Source organism: Elaeis guineensis, chromosome 8 (genome assembly GCF_000442705.2).
Source record: "Elaeis guineensis isolate ETL-2024a chromosome 8, EG11, whole genome shotgun sequence".
Classification (NCBI taxonomy): Eukaryota; Viridiplantae; Streptophyta; class Magnoliopsida; order Arecales; family Arecaceae; genus Elaeis; species Elaeis guineensis.
The window spans coordinates 1,207,937-1,226,957 of NC_026000.2; the positions used below are offsets into that span (position 1 = coordinate 1,207,937).

The 19,021-nt window shown below is 36.9% G+C and overlaps 1 protein-coding gene across 1 annotated transcript; it reads left to right on the plus strand.

Moving 5' to 3' along the window:
- Window positions 1-935: 935 nt before the first annotated feature.
- On the plus strand, window positions 936-18,178 carry LOC105050855 (uncharacterized). The gene is made up of 9 exons (XM_010931047.4): window positions 936-1,347; window positions 4,886-5,086; window positions 5,235-5,337; window positions 5,420-5,499; window positions 5,583-5,660; window positions 12,906-12,997; window positions 15,957-16,068; window positions 16,230-16,355; window positions 17,906-18,178. Exons 1-9 carry the CDS (start codon window positions 1,051-1,053, stop codon window positions 18,026-18,028), a joined length of 1,212 nt encoding a protein of 403 aa, XP_010929349.2. The 5' UTR covers window positions 936-1,050; the 3' UTR covers window positions 18,029-18,178.
- Window positions 18,179-19,021: the final 843 nt, after the last annotated feature.

Genomic DNA, 19,021 nt, shown 5'->3' on the forward strand with positions numbered 1-19,021 from the left:
AGGAGCAAAGAACATTACGAATCCATCCAACCCATTTCTCAGGAAAGCCACGCGATGACAAAACATTTAAAATGTAAGCAGGGATAAGCCGATCGAATACTTTTGAAAAATCTAATTTGCAAATGAGATCGCTTTCAAAAGATTGCCTGGTGCGAGTAGAGTGGATTTTTTCCCCAAAAATTTCAAAAGAGAGATCTAAAAATAGGGGAAAAAAAAAAGGTAGGATTATAGACATGAAAAATTATCAATTTAGGAAATATAACTCAACATAGAACTTTCAATACCATGATTTCATGAAAATTATGGATTTTCATGGTAATCATACTTCTGTGGCACATTCAAACACATCCTTAATTTTATAATAGCCTCACATCCATCTTTTGGAAAACATTTCAACTAAAGAAGGGGGCTCCTTCTGCGGTTTGTATGGCTTAAATCCCAACTGCACCAATTAAAATATAGAAGCAACTTCACAACTTTTAAATCCAACAACATCTCAGGTTTTGTAAAGGTTTTGAACTTTGCCTCCTGTGTGAAATCTATTAGCACCAAACGAGGAGGAAAAGATAAGATTTACAAGAGAACAAACAAGAACGAACAAAAAATTCCAAAGAATATCCGTGGTGTTAAATACTTACAATATTAGATTTTAAATAAAGATGGAAGTGAACTAAATAATATCAATCTAATTTATTTTTATATTTAAATTTATTCAGATATAAATATAAATTTAAGTACTTAATTAATTTCTGCACCATCATTCATCAGAGAAAAATAGATATGGGTATAATAGATTCAAAAAAAATAAATAATTTTTTTATTAAAAATAAATAATTATATTAATGTTTTATTAGTTTAATATTTTTGAATTTAGTTCGCATCCAAATTCATTAAAAATGAATATGGATCCGACTGTCTCACGTTCGATCCCCACGAGCGAAGATTTGGGAGCCGTCAGCCTTTCTTTTATTCTCTTCCCCCGCCACGAAACAATCGGAGCCTCCTCCCTCGACAGCTCATAGAGCTTCTTGCTCTTCTTGGTTCGAAGCCATGGAGGCCCTCTTGAGCTCGATCGTTCCTCCGAGGCTTGCTGAAATCTCTCCTTCCCGCCAGTCTCCGATCCCTCTCCTGTTCAAAGCTCCTAGCTTTCGATGTTGTGGATTCTTGAAGACCCAAGAAAATCTTGATGTCTTGAGGCTCTCATCATCGTCGGAATCGAGTGCCCCGAGGAGTTGGAGCAGGCTCAGAGCTCTCTCCCATGACATCTCCGGTGGCGGCGAGTTAGAGGATGGGGCGCCCGGGAACGGGTCTGGCTCCATCGCCGACGAGGTTTTGCCTCCGGTTGAGGTATTCTTCTTGCCTTATGCTTCAAGATTCGATCTTCTTGTTATATGAGGTGGTTTCTTATTCTCGAGTTTGATTGCTGAAGTAAGAATGGAATCAATTACAGCGAGATTGATGGTTTGTTTCAAAAACGGTTTTCAGTGGATTATTAGATGCCTTTGTATGCAAATTCATTGTTTGTATTGTTGTGTCTTTGTGCACAATCTGCAACTGGGTTCATAAGAAATGGAAATTTATAAATGATGAGGACCGGAATAGGGTCGCAGTAGGGTTTTTTTTTTTTTTTTGAAATATATGGAGACTAATGATATTAAACTATTAGTCACCCAATTTATTTAATAAAGAGCCAAATGTATGAAGAAGTAGAACAGAGAAATAGAAAATATACAAAGTTTTAAGTGGCAAAACAACCACTTCCATATAAAAGGAAAGAAACCTGCTTGAAGGATAAACACTAAAACTAAACAGGACCCAGAAGATATGTCAGAAGGCTGAACAAACAACAGCACAAGAAATCATATAATCCTTACAATGCTGCAAAGAGTCTTTATCATCATCCGGCAATGAAAAGAAGAGCAAACTACAGAGAGACCTATGATGGAGGCCTAGCAGTCCAAAGTTGCAAACAACATCAAATTTTATGGTTTTCGATTAGCCCTCTGATGAGTAAAAGCATCTACAATAAGATGCTCCAAATGCCCCAAGACAGAACATATATTTTGTCCATCTTATTCAAGAACAAGCGATCAGCAGCTGAAAGGAGCAATTCAGATAAAAAATAGAGTCAAACACACTAAGTCCAGAATTAAAATGGAATAATGCCTAGAGAGATCTATGCCCAGATTTATCACATATAATGTAGCATTCAACTTCAGCAATTCCAAAGTCAGCATGATCATTAGAGCAACATATCACAAGACCATCCAAATCAGCACCTCCAAGAAATCCCATTTGCAAAGCCGAAAGCAAAACAGAAGATTCAGGATTGACCGATCAAGATTTGAAGAGAAGGCAACTTTCTCTAAGTTAAATGTAAAAAAGGAAACTCAGAAACATAGTATCTAAAGCAATCAAATACAACATGAATAGTGATCACAAGAGTAATCATAAGGCTGCAGAAACCTCCATCACCGTCTCCAAAAAAGCAGCAAAGAGAATTCCAAGAGTGAAAATAGTAAGAAAAATCTGTCTATAATTTAAGCCTCAAGAAGGAGCTGCAAGTAAGAAACAAGCCAGCTGGGTATAGGCAGCAATACTTTTAATTTTCTCCCATAGCTTATAGAAGCCTGAAAGTTCTTTGTGCCCACAAAATAAGGACGAATCATTTAGAAGATTAATCACTTTAAAGATAGTAGAATGAGGATTGGAGGTAGCTTTCAAAAAATTTGAGCATTTCTTTCCTTCTAACAGCACCAAACAATGGTTGAAATGGGCATAAACGCTGCACTTGTAAGTCCTTTGAGAAAAATTGATATCTCCATTTGATACAAGTAATATGCAAGTAACCATCCATTCTGACAGGTAGCGTTTGTCACAGATGCTCTCTTGCTTTTGTGGATTTCCCATAAAGATCATCTCTTGCATAGGGTAGAATTAACCAGTAGAGAGAGAGAGGGGGAGGGAGGGGGGAACCAACATTGCTTCTTGATCCAGATTCACTCCTCAAGAAAAAGAAAATGGAGAGAATGGACACTTGAGTGCAGGTGTCCAACTTTATTGCCAACAAGAGTTTTCCTTGGGTCGAGGTCCTCTTCTTGCATGCTGATCTTTCTTCTCATTATATGAGATGATTTCCTGTTTCTTTAGTTTGATTGCTGAATTAAGAATCAAGTCTTGATTACAAGAGCTAGACTGATGGTTTCATCCAAGAATGGTTTTTGCTGGATTACTAGCTGCCCTAATTTTTCAAAAAAATTACTGTTCGAATTCGTGATATAGTTGTCATTGAGAAAAATAATGCCCAATCTGTAACTGGGTGGATTTCCCCATAAAGATCATCTCTCGATAAACATCATCTATTCCATAGTTTAGAATTACCTTAAAAATAGTAAAGAAAGCAAAATCTCAATGTCGCCCCTTAAACCAAGTCCAGTCCTCAAGAAAAACAAAGTGAAGAGAAAAGGAACATTATTTGCTCGTTGCAAATTGAGAATAGCCTCAAAACTCTAGCAAATCCAGTCTTTCTGCATTCCTCACTTATCTTTCTTTCAGAGCATTCTATTTTATCCATTGACCAACAACAGAAAAAAAAGGCAAGAAGAAAGAGAGGTCACCTTTCTGCAATTTGAGCCTTCATTGAAGGGAATGTACCCTTGGTTGAGAATGGGAAACATGTCAAGGGATGAATCTGAATGCACCAAGAAAATTGAAATTGCCATCCTTTTCCGGGACATCACTCTTCTTTCTTTGGATTTCCACCGACATTAAATCGTCTCTTGGGAAGATGTGTATACCCCGCTTTGATGATCCAGAGACCAATCAATGTATTCCCTGACGCTCACCTTTTGCTAAAATATTAGTAATTATCGAGATTACCTCATTTACATTTCAAAATAGATCTAAAACCTCACATTTTCTCTACTCTGTCATTCTTTGGGGACTCTAAGGGTAATAATCTATCACTATCTGCTCTGCCTCCATGCATTTCTTTGAAGACTGTCTATGTTTCCATCTCAGGAACATCCTAGAACTTCTGAAGGAAAAGCAGGAAAGCTATTTTTGTCCAACTGCCTTCTCTAGGACTTCCTAAGGTTCAAATCTTTGATCTCTTCCAGTCTGAAAAAAACCTCGTGATGAAATCCGTAATGAGTAGCCTCATCAACTTGCTGTACTTGCAGCTATGGATTTTTCTGGTTGTGACTTATCCAGATTTTGCGGTTTGGTTTTGACACAGTTCATGGCCTCCCTCTTCACTCCAGAGCAGGGGAATAGATCTGTAATTTTATGGCCTGCCCATAGGACATCCAGGCATCTGAACCTCTATTCCCATATTTTTTTTATAACCACCTTAATACAAGTACATGGTAAATAAGTAAGTGCAATAACTAGATTTAGTGCTGGCATCTTCAAAACATCCATTTCTGCCCATGTAAAAAGTGCTATAGTTTATTATCTATATCATATAAAACAAAGGACCACATAATGCTGAACTGACAATTGAGGCATGAGCTCAACTTCTTATAGAATAAATTCTTGTATCAAGCAATATAAGAACTTATATGTATTATTACGTTTTATACTTCTTTTATATTATTTTTTTGGTATCATATCTTGTGTGGATAGGTTATCTACAATTTGAACATTGTTGAATTGGCCTTTAAAACTCATTGAGATGAAAGAGAAGACTGAAACAAGAAAACACTGTGGATTTATAATTAATCAAGACTTGCTTGTTTCTCAAACCAGATGAAAGTTTTCTATAAATTTTTTCTTCATGTATCTCTACTTTACAGCCTTTGTTTTCTAGATTGTTTGATCATCGTTAGAAATGAGCAATCACTAAAACATGATTATCATGATGGCTTCTCTTGTATTATTGAAGAGAAATTGCAGTCACAATGGTAGCCAAGAAATAGGCATCACTGAAAAATCAGAGATGGTATCACCTGTCACTTGTGGAATTGGAACCAGTGGATCTAGAGCTGGGCTTTTCAGAACACCTATTTCAGGTGGTGTACAGAGTGCAACCTCTGCTCATGATTTACCTCCGCCAGCCTTGGCTGTTCGTAATCTGATGGAGCAGGTAAGGTCATATATATGAAGAATAATCTGCTTTCTCTTTTTCTCATAGTCACTTAAATGCTTTGATTTTAATTATTGGATCATTACAATGCCTTCCAGTTCCTTTTAAGTTGACTATGTTACTCTTACTGTTTATTTTTGTAAAACAGGCCAGATTTGCTCATTTGTCCACTGTAATGTCTCGGATGCATCATCGTAGTGCAGGATATCCATTTGGTTCTCTGGTTGACTTTGCAACAGATTCAGTCGGCCGTAAGTTAGCATAGAATCTTAGTGCGTACACATAATCTGTATTTCCAATATCCCATACGTTATCTTTTCCAATTCTATGCAGACCCAATTTTTTCACTGTCACCATTGGCTATACACACCCGGAACCTGTTGGCAGATCCCAGATGCACCCTTGTTGTACAGGTGTGACTCTTCTTATGCATATAAATCTCTCTGGAGGACCACTTTTCCTGTTTTCCTCAGTATCTAGCTTTCTTTATTTGCAGATACCTGGATGGAGCAGTTTATCAAATGCACGTGTGACAATATTTGGAGATACTGCCCCTCTCCCAGCTGACCAACAGGTTGCTCCAAGAGCATATTAACTCATTTCATTGTTGTTTTTAGTCAACTATTTTACTGGTAGAGAATAGATACATACATACATGCATATACATACATATGTTGCATGCATGCATGCATACCTACATACATACGCATGCAAGTCTAAGTGGTTAGTTATTAGTTTTCATCATCATGTAATTTCTCCCTATGCTCTTTTTCACTCTATCTCTTTTGTTCTCTCTCACTTACACACATGCAGATGCATGGATGCACATACCCAATTTACTCTATGTGAATACAAACCAACTTTTGGGGTGAGTATGCATTAGGGGTTCTTTTGTTAAGCTCTGTCAATTGGTTAACCTGAGGATTGCCAGCTGTGCCATCACTGTTGCTGGCAAGGATGCATGAAACTGATCTCTATTTCATGGAGGGGATAAAGAGGATAACCAGACTAGGAGATTATGATGAGAGTGCTAGATTGGGTAGGAAGATTTTTTGAGAAAAGGATAAAATCGTTCATATCAAGACCAAGGATCTAGGTTCTAGCGGGACGTCCTGTGAGACATTGAGACGGCGTACCATCCCATGTGAAGGGGCAGGGCCGTCCTGCTAGCGTCCTAGCATTTTGATCGGGATGTCTTGGAACATCTTTTGTCCCAAGTATCGAGACGGAGTGGGATGGCAACACGTCCCATTCCATGAAAAAATCAAGACAGCCCCATCTCACGGGATTTAAAACTTTGATCAAAACATCTAAATCCTGAGCATGCTGACCTAAGTTACATGCTGCTACGATTGTCAAACACTTCAAGTTGAAGAATATAAGAAGTGCTCCTAGAAGATGGAGGAAATTTTTCATCATATTGGGAAACAATGAAATAAGATATATAAATAATTAATTTTTTTCAAAGATTTCTTTCTCTAAATTTGGCAATCTTCAATTTTTGACTTGGTCTCTTGCATCGAAGTTAACAAACTTCGACTTTGGTAGCATATGTTTTGTCTTAGCAATTTATTCAGTCAAAAACTTAGGGTCTTGGAAGCCCACTATATAAGAAAGTGCTTGAAGCTTCATCAAGGAGTATAACCTAGGGGGTATAAAGATATGATAGCCAATGAAAGAAGTTAAAAGGTTCTACAAAAAAAAAAGGAATTAAAAGGTACAAAATGCGACGTATTTCTACTTTTGATATTTTTCATTACAAAATCTTTGCTCTTTGAATATGAGTTTTGGGTGTATGGTTGGACATTCAAGGTATTGTTGTGTATAGCTTGTTCATCACACGTCTTCTTGTTACTGCCAGCAATTGCTTCCAATAAACTGTTAATAATCCTATAACTGATCTATGCTTATAGTCAATTGATTTTCTTTATCTGATAATTCATGTATGTAGACTTACAATCACTTGACAAGCATGTGTTCTAGAAGAGTGAAAACTATCTCCAGCTCTGTGTTCTTTAAGCCTGTCATTTTCTGGTTACTGCACTCATGTTTTTAGTAACACCACTTTAAGTTTCACTCGTCCTAGTACTTCAAGAATCATGGAGAAGCTAAAGTACCTGTAGGGACTGAAAAGTCCGTTTATTTGGCAGCAACGGTGTCTAGCAAAGCTCTAATAGGCTGTTGCTTTAATGTACACAGAATAAAGATAGGAAAGATAAACAAGAGAAAGAAAAGAGGCGAGAGAAAGAAGGAAAAAGTTACACATCAGAATACACCTCCGTGCATCCCCTCTTTTATTTAGTTTACTAGGGGATCCACTTTTTATCATTCCAAAAATAGAAGTATGCTAATGCATCGGGCTACTACCATCACTGTGTGTCTGTATGATGAAGGCCCACAAGAAACAAAGCCCATAATAACAAGATAGTGATACTTTACTCTGCCCCTCAAGCTGGGGCATATATAACTCACATGCCGAGCTTGGAACAAATAGTGTGATGTTGAGAACACCCAAGAGACTCTGTAAAAGTATCAGTAAGCTGATTCTGTCTTGACAACTGAAGTAACCATTTGTTTTTCCTCCACCTTTTCTCGAATAAAATGACAGTCCACTTCAATGTGCTTTGTTCCTTCATGAAAGATATGATTTCTTGCAACTGAATTGCTGCTTGATTATCAAAATATATTTTTATTGGATTGTTGGTTACAAAGCCAAATTCTTTTATTACAGTCTTGAGCTACATTAGCTCACAGTCTGTGTACCATTGCTCTATACTTAACTTCAGCACTTGATCTGTCCCAAACTCCTTGCTTCTTACTCTTCCATGTCACTAAATTTCCTCCAACTAAATACAGTATCCTAGGATTGACCTTCCATATGAAGGAGATCCACCCCAATCAGCATTAGAAAAACTTTCAATAGCCATTTTCCTGTACCTCTGTGAATAACCCCTTTTCCTAGTGATCCTTCCAAGTACCTCAATATACAAATAGCTACCATCCTACTGGCTGACCAAGTTAACAACAAATGCAATGTCTGGCCTGGTAATAGTCAAGTAGATAAGTTTTCTGTTTAGTCTTCCTTGTGTCCCGGGAATATTCAGTAACTCTCCTTTGATCCATTGTAAGGTTTATATTCCGATCCATAGGAGTATCCACTTGTCAAGCACCAAGCATCCCGATTTTTGGCCAAAGGTCGAGCATACATTTTCTTTCTCACAAACTAGTATAACCTCTAAATTAAACCACCCAATACCCAAAAATACTTCAGGAATCTCAAATTCTTGGTACAAAAGTGCTTGCAAAGGTGCTCTTTCACTTTTCTAAGCCCTTCTTCGTTACTTCTAGTGATTATGATATCATCTGTATATACAACCATGATTACTACATGTTGTATGCTATGTTTAACAAACAGAATAATCTGCCTGGCTTCTTTTAAACCCATGGATCATTACACTTCTGCTTAATTTATCAAACCACGCTTGGGAACTTTGCTTCAGACTAGAGATTGCTTTTCTCAGTCTGCACACCTTCTATGACACCCGTTGAGCAACATAGTCTGGTGGTTGCTCTATGCACACTTTTTCCTGAAGATCACCATGAAGCAATGCATTTTTAACATCAAGCTGGAATACTTGCCACCCTTGAGTCATAGCGATGGTTATAATGACTTGAAACAAAATAAATTTTGCCACATGAGAAAAAGTTTTAGAATAATGTACCCCATATGTTTGGGTATAACCTTCTGCAACAAGATGGGCTTTCAGCCTGCCTACCTTTCCATCAGGAAATACTTCACTATGTACACCCAATGACAGCCCACACCTGCTTTATCACTCGACAGATCAACTAGTCCCATGTTCTATTGCACATTAAAGCTGCCATCTCTTTTTCCATCTCTCTCCCAACCAGAATCAAGAGTGATTCTTGGATAGAAATAGAAGAGAGAAACAATGCAAAGGAATGATATGAAGTGAAGATATTTTTATATGAAACATTTGCAATAGGATGTTGAGTGCAAGAATGCTTACTCTTTCAAGGAGCAATAGGAAGATCATCCCTGGAAGGCTGTGGATCAACAGAATTGGAGGTGATTCGCTTAATTGGCGGAGATGTTGGTGAACTACTCTTATGCAATTTTGGCTGCACGGAAACTTTCATGCCCTTCTCTTGAGTTGGAGATGATTTTTGTGGTTCAACAGAAGTTGAAATTGGGTTTACAGAAAGAGGAACAAGGAATTAAACTCAAACAGTAGAGTATCAGCGACTTGGCCTGTAGCTGAAAGATATGAAGTATTCTCAAAGAAAAAGCAACATCAACGGATATAAGATATCCTTTGGAGTGTGAACTATAGCAATAATATCCTTCTTGTGTTCTTGAATAGCCTACAAAGACACACTTGAGAGCTCTAGCAGTCCATCTTATCTTGATTTTTAGCCAAGATTTGTACAAAACAAACACAACCAAATATTTTGAGAGGTATAAGCAAGAATTTTCTTGAAAATAGCATGGTAAATTGAGCAATATCATTGAGAACGAATGAAGATGGCATCTGATTTATTAACATGCATTAGCGCCAGCCACCCCCCATCCCCACCCCAGAAAAAAAACTTTGAAACATGCATTTCAATAAAAGAGCTCAACCAACTTCTATAAAATGATGGTTCTTTCTTTCTGCTATACCATTCTTTTGTTGTGTATGTGAGCAAGATGCTTGATGGATAATTTTATATTGAGCAATATATTCATTAAACAAATGGGAACAATATAAGCTTTGCATTATTAGGATGAAGACAACTGTCGTTTCTATTAAATGGAATTTGAACTTCTTATAGAATAGCTGTGAGAGGAAAAACTCCTAAACGATCGTTCATTAATTAAAGTCATGTCATTCTAGAGTAAGCATCATTAAAGATAATAAAGTACCTAAAATCAGAATAATAAACTCTATTTGGTCCCCAAATATCAGAATAGACCAACTCAAAGGGAGCTAATGCTTGTTTATCAACACATGGAGGAGAGGACACTCTAAGATGTTAACTAACAAGCCACACTGTCAAACTGCAACAAAGGCTCGAAAGATGGTACAAGAAATTTAAAACTATGTGAAGAAGGACGTCCCAACTGATGGTGCCACTGGTAAGGAGAAGGACATGCTGGCAAAACTGCAGCACTTGATTCACAATCAGATCCACTGTCGAGTAGTATAATCCATTAATTTCACGCCTCCGATCAATATTCCTCCATGTCTTTAGATTCTGAATAACACAATATGATGGGTAGAAGGTTACTGAACGCTGAAAAGCTTGAGTTAACTTACCAGACATTAGACTCAAGGGAAATTCGGGAACATTTCTTTCAAAGATGGTATTTCATTGCTAGCCAAAAATGACATTCCAAGATGTTGATAATTTTAATTCAACTTGGGAGAAACTTAGAAAATTGAAATTCTTCCATCTGTTGCCTCATCTTATCTACGTTGTTTGTAAGAGGCTGATAGACCTTTAACTCATCCTGCATACCTCTAAGATTACTATAATATTTACTCATAGTATTAGATCCTCGCTGAAGCTGGAAGGTCTTCTGATATAACTCATAAACTTTGCTATTTTTTCTTCAGCAGAATACATATCATGCAGGGCCTCCCAGATCTCCTTAGCTGTGTCAAAGAACATAACTTTATGACTGATAGGGCTTCATACTATTCCAAGCCAAATCTATTGGCTCCATTCTGCAAACCTACTATCATTAGAGTAAGCAGGATCCTCCAATAGGTATTTCAGCCTTCCATTTCCAGTCAGAAATATTTTGAGACACACCTCGCATTCAAAGTAATTTGTTCCATTTAATTTCACTGATGTTTTCATCTGTATATTAACAATATCACCCACCATGGAGCAAAAATTCTTTTTTATCCATGCTTGAAGTTTAGTAATAACAGGGCTACAGATTGCAGTTCATAAATTTGCAGCCATAGAAAGGTAGATAACTATCCAAAAAAGTTTTCATGAAGAATAAATCTACTGCATACAACTGTAATTCACTTGATCTGCAGCAATAATAAATTGATTTCCCTGTCAAACATACGAGATCTGGTCACAGTTTGTCTCTGTATACTTGAAGCAATAGAAGTCACCAATATGTTGGCAGAATACCTCCTCTTGATCCACAAATCTCTGCAACATGGATACTTTCGAGAAATTTCAGATCTCTCCATTTTATTGTGCATGTAGGTATGCATGAAGAGACCACAAACGCAGCAATACTTTTACACAAGGTTCACAGCACATCATAGATGCTACTGCCTCTATGTTCGTTATAGATTTAGCAGAGAAGAGAGGCTTTGAATCTTCTATGGAAAGGAAGAACAAGATTGAAGAAGTGAAAACCAAACATACACAGTGAAAATGAAGATCCTATTGCTCTAATACCATGTACAGACTGAAAAGTCCATTTATTTGGCCACATTGGTACCTAGAAAGGCTCTAATAAGGCTGCTGATTTAATCTGTGCAGAATAAAGATAGAAGAGAGGAACAGGAAAAAGAAAAGAAGGGAAGGGAAAAGCCGCACATCAGAATACACCTCTTGTATCCCCCTTTGCTTCTGTTGAACTAGGGTGTCCACTTTTTAGCATTCCAAAATAACCCTATACTGAAGTCCTGGTCAAATATAATCAGCTGTGTATGTATACAATTAAGGCGCATAACAAATGAAGATCATAATAGTAAAATTTCAATACTTGACAGTACTGTGTAACAAAAACAAAAACCAATCTCATCTCTGTATTGCAACTCTAATCATAAAATCTCTGCACAAGGATTGATCAAATTTCACAACCCTCAATCTGTTATTAATCCCTTCACAAATTATTTCAACAGACCAGGCTTACCTTGGAGCAGGGCAAATCTTTAAAAGTGAAAATAGCGTCTGGCTTGGAACTGAAGTATCTTAATTATGGGCATAATCAGTGATTTTGGAAAATACCAGCAATAATGAAGTTAAATCTATATTCTCCTCTCTTAATCTAATAAGAATATCTACAATACAGTAAATAAAGTGGTGATTTATGACTGCAAAGTATATCCTGCTTCTCAAAAGAATCCGACTTGTTGGCACTAGAAAATCAACATCAGCATGCAATTAATCTTGAAGAACAGATGGTGCATACTAGATTGGTGAAGCTGCTTACAGCTTTATGAAGTATATTTTCTGTGACTTGTGTGCAACTAAACAAAAATTAGTAACACATGTGAACATAAATACAGGTAGCACATGTACGCAACAATGCTTCCACAGTCTTTAGTATCACAGACCATAGTGCATGTCTTAAAAGATTCATGTATTATATGTAGTTCTATGGCCAAAAAGAAATGTGGTTCCTTAGGTGGAATGCTAAATTTTGATTATATGGGCTTGCTAGAAGTCTTCGGTGGCCCAAATTTTGACTAGTTCAAACTTGATAGACACTTGTTATTTGAGAACATATGATACCTAACACGCTTCCTGGAGCTTGTGGAACCTGTGAGGTTGTCTTTTGTCTCAGTCATATGGAAGAGTTTGTCCTTTAGTAGGCTTGCAAGATTTATGGTGTTCTCTTTCTGTAGAATAACATTTTATAATGCCCCGAACCATCTGGAGCCTTAGGTTTGGTGCTCAACTGCTTTGTGGTTGTAAATCCTTATCAGATGTTATGTGACATGTCCAAATCTGAACATCAATTTTGATGAAGGCATGTTACTGAATGGTTCTTTCTGTTTCTTTTCATATGAATGATGGATGAATGTTCTTAAACATGATGTTTTTGTGCCAACTTCAGGAATGGGCTCACAAGCAATACATAGCAAAACACCAACAATGGTCATCCCAACAATGGGGAAACTTTTACTATTATAGGATGCAGAATATAAGGTTTGCTCCTGAACTTTTCTTGCTGGTGTTTGGTCCTTCTCCATGACAACAATCCAGTAACATATACTAAGCACGAAAGTTCTATTTAACGGACAGGGTTTGAGCAGACAGAGGTCATCCCCATGTTGATCTTTCCTAGTGCCATCATTGTTGCCCAGTCATGAATGAGGGGGTAGCATTGGTAGCAAGAGAAAAGAAGCTGGTAGCCCATCTTGCATCCTCAAATTCACCACAGTTCATATAAAAGCATTGTTCTATCAAAAGAAATGGAGAAAAAAGGAAATAAATTTAGGCCTATGCTGAACTTTTGTATTTCTTTTCACCATTATAAAATATGCTATGACAGAAATTGGTGCAAAGGGATTCTTTAGGAGATTACAAAACAAACCATTGGGCTGGTAAAATGTTTGAGTGCCTTTTAATGTCTTAGTGTAACATTGTACAAATTCTATTACTATAAATAAGCCCTTCTCGGTATAGTAGTTGATACCTCAGATCACTAAGGTAGAAAACTGAGTTCAAAACCCCACAGAGGTTATGTGCCATAAAAAAAAAAAAGGAAAAAAAGGAAGAAAGACATAAATACTTTGAGTGAATGTGCTTATATTACAAATGGTATTTTCTTGAGTGAAGCAGAGCTATGCTTCCTTATGCTACAATAATTATATTTTTAAGAAATAATGAAATAACTTAAATCTGGATTTGTAAACTAATGCTCTTTGATTTTTGTAGGATAATGACTAAGGTGATTTTAGTTCAAATTTGGACTGCATTTCAATTGAGAGAGGCAAAAGAATGATGCTATAAACATTAATTTAAAAAATCCATGCACCAGTAGAAAGGAGTGATTTAATGCATGTAGAAGACATGAAGAGGGGTAGAGGTAGACAAAAAATCATATGGAATGAAGCAGTAAAGAAAGACTTGATATCTCAACTTGTTTTAGAAAGTATGGGCCTAAACCTGATGGAATGGAGGAAAAAGATGCATATAGCCGACTCCAACTAGTTTGGGATTAAAAGTTCAGTTGAGTTGAGTGGTATCAACTTTAGATACTAATCAGAAAACTGCACAAGATATTCAGTATCGTGGTATACGGTAAAGCTCATCCCAAATGAACAATATAGTTCCAAAGTTTGGTCTTTCAAGTTTACTTTTAGTTTCAGAAGAAAAAAAAGGGAGAGAAAGAGATGTCTTATAGACTTATAGTCTTTGGTTCTATGGATGGAGGGAATTTTTTGACACTAAACGTGCATGGGAATCCTTGATCCAAAACCAAAAATTACTCTTCTCCCCCATTTATCAACCATTTTTATTGCATGATACAGCTGCTGCACCTGTGACCTCTTCACCTGTACCAAATAGTCCAATGCCCTCATTATTGCAATTGTTGATGAAGTTAATAAGCTAAATAAGAGATTGAAAAGACGAGAAAAAAATGATGAGATTGATTATTTGGTACCTAGAAAGGCTCTAATAAGCCTACTGATTTGATCTGCACAGAACAAAAGATGGAAGAGAGAAAAAGGAGAAAGAAAAGAAGTGAAAGAAAAGGAGGAGAGAGTCGCACATTAGAATAACACCTCTTGGGTCCTCCATTTTCTTTTATTTAACTAGGGTGTCCACCTTTTAGCATTCCAAAATAAGCCTATACTAATGTCCAGGTCAAATATAATCAGCTGTATAATTATACGACTAAGGCCCATAACAAATAAAGCTCATAATAATAAAATATTGATACTTAACAGTATTGTGCACCAAAGACAACAAAAACCAGTCTTATCTATATATTAAAACTCTAATCATAAAATCTCTGCATGAGGATTGATCAAATTTTGCAACCCTCAACCTACTATTAATCGCTTCACAAATAATTTCAACAGACCAGGCTTACCTTGGAGTGAGGCAAATCTTTAAAAGTGAAAATAGTATCTGGCTTGGAACTGAAGTATATTAATCATGGACATATTCAGCAATTTTAGGAAATACCAGCAGTAATGAAGTTGAATCTATATTCTCCTCCCTCAATCTAATAAGAAGAATATCTATGATATAATAAATCAAGGGTGGATTCATGACTGCAAATACACCCCGATGCTTAAAAGAATGACTTATTGGCACTAGAAAAAATTAACATCATCTTGCAATTAATCTTGAAGAACAGGTAGTGCATACTAGATTGGTGAAGCTGCTTAGAACTTTATGACTTGCATTTTATGAAGTATACTAGATCAGTTCAGACCAGTTTGGACTGAGTTCCAAACTGGACCAGCAAACCAACTCGGTTCCCTGCTGGTTTCCCACCAGTTCGGTTTGTTGCACCATGAACTGAATAGTTTGAGTCAGTTTTGCTAACCTTGATATGAGGAATGTCCACAGGGTGGATTTGGTGTGGTTAGTGAAAAAATTGGAGCCCAAACCAAAATCCACTTGCACCTGCTGAAATTGAAACCAAAACCAAACCCAAATGGATTTTGAAATAAAAACTATAACTACCACTGAAAAAATCCGCAAAACCAAAACTAAAACCACAAACCATTTAACATTTTTAATTCATTTCAAAATTTTCACATATAAATAACCAAATTAAAGATATCATCCATAATTTTTATAATATAATTCATGCCAACTCATCTAATAAATATATCTAAAAATAATAACACAACCATTCCCATGGAGTTAGTAATTTGGCTTTACACCAAATATAAAGGATATTAAATATCGATTATGTTTGGTCTCGGGTTCAGTTTCGAGTTTGATTTCGGCTTCACCAAAACCTTAACCGAAACCAAAACTAAACGGTTTTTAATTTTTAAACCCATCACCAAAACCTTCCCCACTTAGTTTTGGCTAAAACCGCCCCATTCGGTTTGGGAATGGGTAAAATATTCGGTTATCCATCCTGTTGACATCCCTACTTGACATACATGGTCTTAATTCTGCATACAATTATTATCAGTGACATATATTTCATCGGAGGCTTCGGTACAGTTCAATGGGTAGATGTCAAGGAATATGAGGCCCTTCAACCTGACAAGATTGCAGCTGATGGTGGAGAACAAAATCTAAAGGTATGCTTGTGAATGCTGCTTTTGCTGCATCAAACAATTTGAGTTATTACTTTCACTTCTCTATTCTCTGGTTTGGAAAGCTTTAAATGAGAATTAACATATCCGAAATGTCCTTTCTATCCCAGTAATGTGCAGCCTGATATTTATGTTTTCTTGGGCAGGAACTGAATGTGATATTCTCAAAACCACTTAAAGAACTTTTATCTACAGAAGTGGAGATAGATGATGCGGCTCTCATATCCATTGACAGCAAGGGGACTGATATACGTGTTCGCCAAGGTGCACAGGTATAAGATGCAAAGCTCTAACATTAGTTAGTTGATTTGCTGCATTTGTTTTGTGATCTGTTATCTTGATGTTAAGATTCTTCTATAGAAAAACTGGCAATGAAGATTCTCAATTATTGAGATTGTTATCAGAACTTATTTCATAGCAGCTGGATGTTACACTTTGTCAATTACTGTTGACATTTAGACATCATGATCACGAGGGATGGATCAGATCCATGTGATAAATTAGAAACCATAGGAGAAAACAAAAGTAAGGGTATACATATTTTAAGGACTAGATGCTAATCAGAATCTAGATAGTATTTGAGTTTGGCTTTTCATATAGCTTTCAGATACGTTGTTGCTGCTTTCAAGTCAACCGATGATCTTAGAGAAAATTCTGCTTGATAAGGGTGCCACCATAAAAAACCTTGGTTCATTTGAGTGCCAGCTGCCTAGAAAAGCCAACAGGCCTCGATTGTTACCATGTTATTCACAGTTGAACTAGAGTTATTTCAAAATGTAGGGAATAGGTGATTGAATGCTATCAAAGCTTGTGGGGAAGTACTGATGCAATACATCAGAGTCCCAGCATTGATCCTAATTTATGGGAATTGGCTGCCTTAGGAATTATATGCCAAAAGTTGTTCTTTTTTCCAGCATGTGGAACCTCTAGGGTGTTTTTTTTCTCTGAGGGGATTATGAATATCTTACCAACTCTAAAGCCTCGTCGTGTCCTTTTGTACATCATTTGAGTGGGAAACTTATCCTGGGGCTTTTTACTTTTGTCATGTTTGTGTCATTGAGGAAGCCGGGCATACAAGTTTTTGTATAGGCATTTCTAACTCAATAGGCTTCTCATATGGGGTTGCGTTATGGATTTCCAAAGACCAATACCTCCTCTTGTAGTGTGGTTAAACAAGTAAACATCTAGTTGTCAACTGGAAGGATGGATAAAGATATGCGTGTGGTCATATTAGAAGCCCTTACAAGATTGTGGCTTGTTGACTAGACACTTCAGATTAGTAGACATCCAAATTCATGGGGTAGCACCGATGTGCGTGTGGTCATATTAAAAGCCCTTACAAGATTGTGGCTTGTTGACTAGACACTTCAGATTAGTAGACATCCGAATTCATGGGGTAGCTGGTGCTACCTTGCTAGAATATACATTTTAGTAAAACCTGCAAAGCATTCTGTGTTTCATCATAAGAGATTGCCTGAACGTATGCATATGTAGTCATGACTATTATCCTCCAGTTCCTATATTTTCCTTCCACTGATATGTTAGAGGGCGGTGCCCATCTTTTCCCCATGATGCTGATTAATCTCAATCCTTCTGCTTTCAAGATACCATATCTTCCTATAATCCTGCTTGTCTGGAGATAAATTAATGATTTTGTTGAACATACAGGTGAAGTTATATGTTTGGATCCTCTATAGTGCTTCTGGCTATTCATTCAAAAATAATTGGATCAAAAAAAAAAAAAAAATTGCAGAAGTCTAGGTAGCTCATCATATTTGAAATTACATGCCCTTTTTTTAATTGACAAACTTTGTCTATGCAGTTCAACATTCAGAGGCTATCATTTGAAGTGGAGCACGAAGTGGAAACTTTGGAAGAAGCTAAGCAAGCGCTTCAAAAGATAATCGACAGGGTTTTTAGGTCAAGATCACATAACAGTAGTTGAACTTTTGGCTGGTGCTTTATGAAAGGAAAGGAAAGAGGAATGGAAGTGGATCCAACATGCCACTGTCAACCTAAAAAATGCTCGTCTCCAAATTCATATTTGAAATATGCATGACATTATAATCGTATATAAAGTTTTGACTTAATGCTAGAGTATTTCAGAGTGTATTGATGAATTAGGGATGTCGTGTAGGTTTGCTCCACTTCAGGCACGACTCGCATCATGGCAGACTTGGAGATGCATGTTCATCATGTATCTTAGACTGTGCCGAAAACCTCCGTAGGATGACGCTTCTGAATCTTATGACTTGGATCTTCTAAACGCAAACCTGAGGACGGCCGGTTACAATTATGTTTCAGAGCAAAAGCTAATAACTTGTCTAAGTATTCTGCCATCCTTCAGGTTTTTAAAATTGGTATTCTGCCTCCTCTCTCCCTGTCCCTCTCATCAAACAAAAAATTTAATAAAACAACATCAGAGAGGTTTTAATCTTCTATATGAATTGAAGATCAAAAAAGAATTACACTCAGATGTACATGGTGAACAGGAAAATATATAGAGTAAATGGTGATGAAGCAGATTCTCTCCCTTCTTCATGGATAATATTTTTTTAATGGATCGCAATTTCCCATCCCATCCAGAGAATAACAAGTTTAAAGGAACATACCTTTGTCGAAAATTGAAATTCAGGTGTAGAAATGCAAAGAGAATTATTTTCTTCCAAAGTAAAAACTGGGTCAAATGCAGGCTTATAAAATTTGGACAATCCAGATTTGGACGGGACCCGACTTGAAGAAACAACCGCAATTCCACGTGCTGTCCAACTAGAAACAATTCTGAGCCAGTCCAACAGCAGGGCAGCTACATGGGTTGACTAATTACCGGATGGAGTGGAGTATATTTGACTGGCAGCCCCCTCTCACAAAAAACAGGGCAGATACCAGCTCGCCTTTATTGATAATACATGCCAAACAATTTGTCCAAAAGAAACGA